This window comes from Lethenteron reissneri, chromosome 34 (genome assembly GCF_015708825.2).
Source record: "Lethenteron reissneri isolate LAM-NWPU_2019-01 chromosome 34, ASM1570882v1, whole genome shotgun sequence".
In the NCBI taxonomy this organism is placed as follows: Eukaryota; Metazoa; Chordata; class Hyperoartia; order Petromyzontiformes; family Petromyzontidae; genus Lethenteron; species Lethenteron reissneri.
In genome coordinates, this window is record NC_083812.1 from 1,546,073 (window position 1) to 1,554,534 (window position 8,462).

General features: G+C 48.2%; 1 protein-coding gene across 1 annotated transcript; it reads left to right on the forward strand.

Moving 5' to 3' along the window:
- The first annotated feature begins 347 nt into the window (after positions 1-347).
- On the forward strand, positions 348-7,335 carry LOC133350520 (ubiquitin-conjugating enzyme E2 D2). The gene is made up of 7 exons (XM_061564881.1): positions 348-698; positions 2,648-2,711; positions 3,506-3,537; positions 4,491-4,568; positions 5,668-5,773; positions 6,272-6,365; positions 6,936-7,335. The coding sequence occupies exons 1-7, from the start codon at positions 675-677 to the stop codon at positions 6,979-6,981; spliced, it is 444 nt and encodes a 147-aa protein (XP_061420865.1). The 5' UTR covers positions 348-674; the 3' UTR covers positions 6,982-7,335.
- The last annotated feature ends 1,127 nt before the right edge of the window (positions 7,336-8,462 follow it).

Consider the following 8,462-nt stretch of genomic DNA (forward strand, 5'->3'; position numbering starts at 1 on the left):
TCTGCCCCCCCCACCCCTCCCCCGACTGCCCCCCCCACCCCTCCCCCGTCTGCCCCCCCACCCCTCCCCCGTCTGCCCCCCCACCCCTCCCCCGTCTGCCCCCCCACCCCTCCCCCGACTGCCCCCCCCGACCCCTCCCCCGGTCTCCAATGTCCCCGGTTTCAAGTTTCAAGTCCGGGGTGCGGTGGCAGAGTGGTTACGTCAGAGCGCCTCTAGCCGTGTGACGTCATACCAACGTTACGTGCTTCCGGTCTGAGAAAGCAGTCCTCCTCGCGCCCCTCCGTGTATCCTTGCGCCTTCTGGATCTTTCTGCAGGAAGCGGCAACGTCGCGGTGGACTGCAGCTTGACGTCGCTCCGCAGACATAGCGAGAAGGTGCCTATGGTGCGGCGAGCGCGATCAGTTGCCGATAAAATTCACCAAACCGGTCCGGTGAATTTTTAGTGAAGGATTTCTGCGGCGCACTATTTGCGAGGCGCGCAGTGATCGCGTTGCTGCGTTAATCGCCTGCATATAAAAGGGGACACCGGGGCTGCGGCGACACAGTGAACCGAGAGGTGACGGGTGCTACTTGGTAACCGCAGCGAATAGGACAACGTGGCAACAACCGCAACAGTTTAACCACCACAACAACACTCATCCTCTACAAACAACCGCCTCACAGCACTGTTCGTCATGGCGCTCAAGAGAATCCACAAGGTACTGGAGCCGTTGCCTTGCGCGTGGATAAGCCGGGGGGGGGGGGGGGGTTCCAAGCGAGCGGAGCGCTTGGGTGCGAGGGGCGTGCTACAGGCCGCGTGTTTGAGACGAGCCGAGACGGAAGAGACACAGACGGGGTGGGGGGCCGAGAGGGACACCGAGAAAGAGACGCCGCAGAGAGAGACACGAGCGAGACCGGGTGGACGCCATCGAGATAACAAAAAACCAGAACGGGCCAGACCCGATATGGAAGCGATAAAGGAGACACGGGAGTGAGGAAGAGAAAGAAACGACGTCGACATCGAGACGGAGTAACAAGAGACACGGCAGGGGAGGGGGACAGACGAGACTAACGACGAAGACACGAGAGAGACGTTGACAGCGGACGAGGGCGGGGTGTGGGAGGGGGTGAAATGTAGAAATAAACCTGACGAGACGGGCAGACACACGACAGGAAAGCGAGGCAGAAGAAAGGACGGAGAGACCGGAGGAATATGGGGACAGACAATAGACGGGGGATGTACCTTTGAGCGAGGTTGAATAGAGAAATAGATTATCAGGACGATGGGGGGATAGTCGACACGGAAGCGAGCCCCAGAGCGCGTTGACAACATAATGATGAATCATCAGAATTATACAAACACAATCGACAGACTACATACACCGTATGGACAAGAGCAGAGACAAAAGGACATGCGTGTAGAACAAGAAGAAGCTAAGCGAGGGGGAGGAACAAGAATATGGTGGGGGGTGCGTGCGTGATGAAAGATGGGGGCGGCATTGAGTCAGAGACGTGGGGCCTAGTGCAGGCCCCGGTGGCAGGCCCCGGTGGCAGGCCCGGTGGCAGGCCCTGGTGGCAGGCCCTGGTGTACGGGGCCGTGACGGGACAGGATTGACAGGAGGACTGGCAGTGTTAGGGGGCCATACGTTGAGTCCGTACGCATGGAGGGGGGTTAACCCAAATGCGTACCCTTGCGTATGGGGGGGGGGTCGAGTTGGACACTGGGGCCCTGCCGTCTCGTCGGTCGGAGGGGCGCCGGGAGGCCACTGGGACGGTGGGGCCGGGCCCCTTCGGCTTCATCGGAGTGATTCCCAGCGAATGTCGGTCCCAAGGTTTTCCCGTACGCCGTGTCGGGCTCGCGGGATACGTAGCCGCGCTAGGCGGTGCCGGTTTGGGGAATGTGGTGGTGGTGGTGACGGTAGTGGGAGGGGGGTGGTGGTGGGTGCGGTTGTGCTGCAGGTCTGGACCGGTTCTGACACATCCATCATCACCGACGCGAGCCGGGAATCGATTTCGGGTAGCCGAGTTCACGGCGCAGTGTGTGTGTAACCAATGTGTGTGTGTGTGTCACCGGTGCCGTACCTTGACACTGGAAAGCCTTAAAACCGAGCAATATTGTTTTGTTCAGGAGGGCCTTGCTCTTCGATCCTGTGGTTTTATACATCGATTACATCTTGTATAGTCGTGAAGGAAAAGCTTTCAAGTCTCACGATTATTTCAACAAGGGTCCTGTTTTAATTTGGATGCGAGGCCATTTTATGCTTGAACCCGTTTTGCTTTTGTGGGGGGTTGAATGAGCTGCAGTACCCGGAACCAGACAAAACGCGCAGTGCATGACGAGGCATTAAGCACTCAGAAGGCCCCTCGCTCTATGGGGTTTAACAACCCCGCACCCGACTTGGGGTCTGTCCTTTTCTGTAACGTGATCAAGAGCAAAGTTTCGTTTTTTTAAATCTAGGAGATGATGAAATAAACCCATTGAAGTGGTGTTTATTTTTGAAAGGGCGATTTGGAGCGCATAACCTCATTTTAATTTCGCACGGTACAAAACATTTACACTGGAACATTTACAACTAAAACAATGTAATTGTAAACAATGCATTGACATTAACCTGGTGTCTCCCCCCCTCCCAACCCACTTATGCCCCCCACCCGGCCTCTCCACCAGGAATTAAATGACCTCGGAAGGGACCCCCCTGCGCAGTGCTCGGCAGGGCCCGTGGGAGATGACTGTGAGTAGTAGGGACCCCCCCCCCCCACCATGGGAGATGCCCGCCCCCCATTGTCGCGTTAATCTGTCCACATCGGAGTGCAGGTACAATCACTTGCAGCCTCGGGCCCCCCGTTTAAATCCACACCGCTTGCAGCAGCTGCCTTATTCTGGCAGTAACTTAATGATTTGCTTGAACATAAACACGAGGATTATTCTGAGACATTGCGTTCGTGCTTGTGGTCAGGACGGCAATTGTGGTGTTGAAATTTAAAAGTACCCATCTTCCCATTAACAAGGATATCCATGACTAATGTTTGTGCTGGGCAAGAAAAGGGAGCCCTAGGTACTACCATCTGTAAATCCACCCATAAACCATGTCCCGGAAATGTGAAACCCAAAAAAATTACAAATAACCCCCTCACCAGAATCTGTTAAGAAAACTAGAGAAGTAGCAACTCCTTAATATTTAATCAAAAGGAAGCTTTAGAAGTGACAATCAGAAGGGACCGGGAACGGGTCAGCAGAGCCCAAACACTGTGGCTGAAAATGTTGTCTATGAATACATATATTTGGGGCTAGTGGTGCCTGAGCCTGTTTCCCTGCATTTGCCAAGGACTAGTCGCTGTCTAAAAATAGAAATGTTTTTTTAGTCCAAAGCCAATAGGGCTTCCAGAGAAACTTGGTTTCATAACACAGCTCCTGCTACCTGACAGAAATTGTTCATGCAGATATAAACCTGTTTATTTGTTTTCTATCCACAACTGCTCGAAAACAGCACAATGATTATTTTAATTGTGTCCGTCTTTGCTGCAGTGTTCCACTGGCAAGCGACCATCATGGGGCCAGTGAGTACAAACACCGTCGTCATCGCTTTAATTAACATTCATTGGGGACGGGTTCACACAGGATTCTATACTTGGATTGAGGAAAGGGGAGTGCCTGCCTTCGGGTAGCGTAACAAATGACCCCACACCACTGCAGTGGAGGTTCTTAGTTTAACATGTCGGCTTTCGTGACCAATGTCCATAATATCGTTTTTTGGGTTAGATCGCTTAAATATATAAATGTGTCCGTTAAAACCCGCCACCATCCGACACAGCCAACTAGTAAGGGTTGTCGCGTAAACAGAACATGCCAATTCGTCACTAGTTGGTGTGTTGGAGAGCCAAGCCGCAACATTTACAATCTGAGTACGACGTTTCGCCAGTAATTACTACTAACTTCATCCAGAAACAGCCATATTGGGTGTCGCCTGATGAAGCTTATATAATCTATTGTACAAGTACAATGGACTACAAATAGTTTAAATCTGATTGATGAGCTCAAATTGGTTACAAATTATTTCAATTGCTCACGATTATCTTTAAGGTTTTTCAGTTCTAAACTATAAACAAATTAATGAGAACCAGGCCTTTGACACGTCTGACACATCCAAAAAACCTCCAATGAACGCTTAATGGTGGCTGCTTGAACATTTTCGAGAGCCCTTGCCCCCCATTCCTTGTTTTCACTACTCCAGTCCCGATTTACTGCCAGTTCACGTGTCAATCCATCGTGTTTACTCGTGCGCCCTTTGCGGCACGTTGGCGTCAATTGCACGTGAAGGCGCCAACCACGTGATTTTGTGCGTTTGAGTGAGCCTGTGTGAACCCAGACGTGCTTTAAATTCATTTCTCTTGAGCATTAATTCACAGGAATGCTGATTTTTCTCTGGCTTTTGACGGTCAGTGTGTAATTATGGCTTTTAACTGTTTTCCGGATTCAGGATGTGTGTATAATATGGCTTTCTGCTGCGTAGAACGACAGTCCGTACCAAGGAGGGGTGTTCTTCCTCACTATCCACTTCCCTACAGACTATCCCTTCAAACCGCCAAAGGTGAGTCTCCCATCAGTAAACGTTGGCCCCTCAGCCAGCGTTGTTGTGATGGGGAGGAAATGGCCTCAACTTGCAAGGCTACTCTCTCATGTCCGTTTTATATATTTTTAAGATATCTTCCCAAATTTGTCCCAATTGTAATATTTGTGTCGTGTCAACTACAAGTTTTTTTTTAAGTAGGTGAGAACTCAAGTTACCAGGATGAGTCTCATTTGCAACCGTGAGCCGGCTCACTAAAATGACAAAAGTAAAACAAATAAAATGAAGTTAATCAATGAAGCAAATAGAAACTGAACAAATACAAAAGTCACGTGCGAAATCTAAAATATTGCGCAACCATAAATCAATGTTACACTATAGTTAAATATTAAAACCCACGCACTGCAAATCGTGCACGCAACACTTCATAGAGTACGGTCCATGAAAGCAATACCGCCCGGTATAACCTCTGTTCTGTCAGTAGGGGGCAGCACTTTCCCATCCAATTTTCTATTGAGTAATCAAACCTAGATTTTAAGTCCAAAATAAGTTCTGAACCACAAATATCGTGTCGGGGGATTGGGCTGAGAATCATATTTTGTAAATTTGTGCTCTGTAAATTGATCAGACATACACAAGGCTGTGGTGTTCCTGACCAATGGAGGGGGTGGCATTGTGTTTCTATTTTGTTGGGGTTTTCAGATTCGGAGTTCGCAGTAGCTTGTTATGCACATGATGCAAGCTTGTAATTGTGTATGTGAGGAAATATATGCGTTGCTTGCAAGTGGAGCGGTGACATAGTGGTTGGTGAACTTTGCTCTGAACCCAGTGAAATGAGTTTGGTTCCAGGCTGCATCGAGTGGCGAGTGATATATAAACCAGTCTTGGGCACCACATTGCCACACCACCCCCCACCCCAATTGTGCATCCCTGCAGCCGATATCTCGTGTTGTGCGTGGTAGTCCAATATTGTATGATGTGCTGTATGTAATACTTTTACATGACCCCTGCAAGCAGTAACCTTACAGTGCACCACAATGTTAAATAATAAATGGCGACCCATGATTTGACGGATTGCATCGATTGAGTGAACTCGAGCGCGATCGTGTTCCCTCTGCAGGTAGCGTTCACGACACGCATATACCATCCAAATATCAACAGTAACGGGAGCATCTGCCTCGACATCCTGAGGTCTCAGTGGTCACCGGCGCTCACTATCTCAAAAGGTCCGTATCGCTGGGAAGAACGTTTTGCATGGCGATGGCTCCTAGCCGCGTGGTGTTTAATAATATTGTCTTCGTCGTATTTTTAGCCAATTTTATTCCCACTTCTCAGAGGCGCTGTGTCATTAAGAATTAACGCAGTCGGATCTCTCACGCGGAGCTGTGCGCATCCCTTCGTGTTTTATTTAGCACAAAGGGTTGATGTTGGTTTATTGATCTTTTGTTGACTTCCTTAAAGCTGCTTTGGAGTGGTTTCACCGAGTGGAAACATCTGTACCTCAGTTAACATCCAGTTATTTGGCAGATCATTAGAGATTGCCATAAATGTTTCATTTAGCTGTAATTGCCCGGTACACTTTAATCTGCTTGGCCTTTTAAACTCTGTATAGGGCATACGCGCGGTTTAGTGGAGGGTAACGGCTAGATAGTGGTTTCCTGTGTTTAGAGTTGTGTTTGAAGCTGTGCTTACCATGCTCTCATGTGTTGTGTCCGTGTGTGCAGTGCTGTTGTCTATCTGCTCGCTGCTCTGTGACCCCAACCCAGATGACCCTCTGGTTCCAGAGATTGCACGAATATACAAAACAGACCGAGATAAGTGAGTACATGATGCCGGCATACCGCCAGATACTAATGACTATCAGCCATGGTCAATCCACTGCTGGATGGAAGCCTCAAGTCTTTGCTTTTCCCCCATGGTCCCAGAATGGACAACAGTATACATACGTGTGTGTGTATATATAACTAACGTGGTTCTTATTTAGCAAAATACTTTTTATGATTAGGATCGTTTTTGTTGTTGAATTATGCATAGCCGTGACATTTTACTCTAATCGAAGGATGTTTATTGGTCACTCCTGTGGTCCTTTTTAAGAGGTAGTCGGTAAGAGGCGGAGGGAAATGAGGGAGGTCTTGAGCCTGGACTTAAACAGGGCTGTTAAGTCGACAGCTCGGAAGACTGCATCTTGAAGATGTATTTAATTGCTCTGACTGAATCGATAACATGCCTATTGGTAATGTAATATTCAATAAATACTTGTATAGGCTAGTATGTTCACCACAGATGCTGTGTACCGTGGCTTTGGTTACATTGTGTTTATCGTGAGCGTTGATTGCCAGCAAGCGGTGACTCTACCCCCTGACGTGGATATCCTGTTTCTCTTCGCAGATATAACAAACTAGCCAGAGAGTGGACGCAGAAGTACGCCATGTGACCTGACGCACGGGCCCCCCCACCAAGTCGGCTTCATACCTCCACGTTGTGCACATTTTTATAACTCATCGGTTCTTTCCACCTCCACCGCCCCCCAATTTGAGCCATCCGTCTCTAAAATCACCCCACCCCCCCCTTGACGACGTCTTTCCTCCGCTCAGCCACCCTCCCCAGCGTGTCTTATGTTCTCGTTTGTCTGTTCCGTTGCTCGATTTTGTGTGTATAATATCCCTTCTGTACATTTCTGTAATAAAATGAACAAAGTTTGTCACAATTTTGTTGTAAAATACTTGACGTCTGTCTGTAGAAAAAAATAATAATACAAAAACCCAATAAAGTACAACAGAAAAAACCATATGTGGATGTGCTGCGCAATATGCTGGTGTCGTGTGTTCGGTGGGTCTGAATAACCATGAGTAATTTTTCGATTAAAATCTATTCTAAACGGAGAATTATTTTCAGCCCTTTGTTAATCTACTGCTGGATGAATGTGTCACGGAGACTGCCCATTTGTCACACTGGCCAGCATGGGCAGGTAGAGGAGTGGCCTTTCTAGATGTCCGTGGCTGAATGGAACTGAAGTCGCCAGGTTCATTGCGGAGCGAGATCACCACTGCGACCCCACGTCCACATTTAATTGTGTTTTATGATTGTTTTGAATTTATGCAAATAATACGCTGTTGCAATAAGGCTAAGAGAGCAAACATTACCATACAAAGTGAGAAGACAGAAATAGTCAAATGGTGGTTGAGTGATGGTGAATCATTGCATGCCTACTCTTGAAAGGGTTACGGAAGTAGCCGAAGCCATAACTTTGGGACACGGCTAATCGAATTTACTACATAAACGACCTCCGTCATAGGGGCAACGGACGAAATTGTTACCAACCGAGATGGGGAAAACTGATAGACTTTATGTGGGCTGGCAGAGCGAACGGGGTTAATTGGGTCACTAAATGTCCTGTTTCGCTGCTAGAATGGAATGGGTGTCACGTCACGAGTTACCACAACAACAACAGCAGCAGTGAGAGATCTACTAGAAGCACAAGGTTTATTAGCGCACTGGCACAGCTGAAATAAAGTCCTGCTGATTACCAAACACTCGTCCCATAATGGTTTTTTTTGCTCTGGATTTCACATCTGATGATGATTGCTTGTGTTGCAGTCGAAACGTCGTGAGAATTTTTGTTTTATATTTGTATTATTTTATTATTTCCCTTCTACGTGACTTTACCGAAAGAACCAATAATATGAATCTCTGCAGTCACGAAAGCTTTAAATCAAAATTTACTCGTACCATTGTTCTTATTCCCGGTGATTGCAATGAGACGGGAAGAGGAATGCATGGATGAGCGGACACAACATTTGCATGCTTGGACATGCTCTTGCTCGTGTGGGCCACACGAACAATGGACCAGCATCCTCAGGAGCGGACTTGAGAGGACGTGGTTGCGACAATTGCCCGCAACTGGTTGCAGAGACG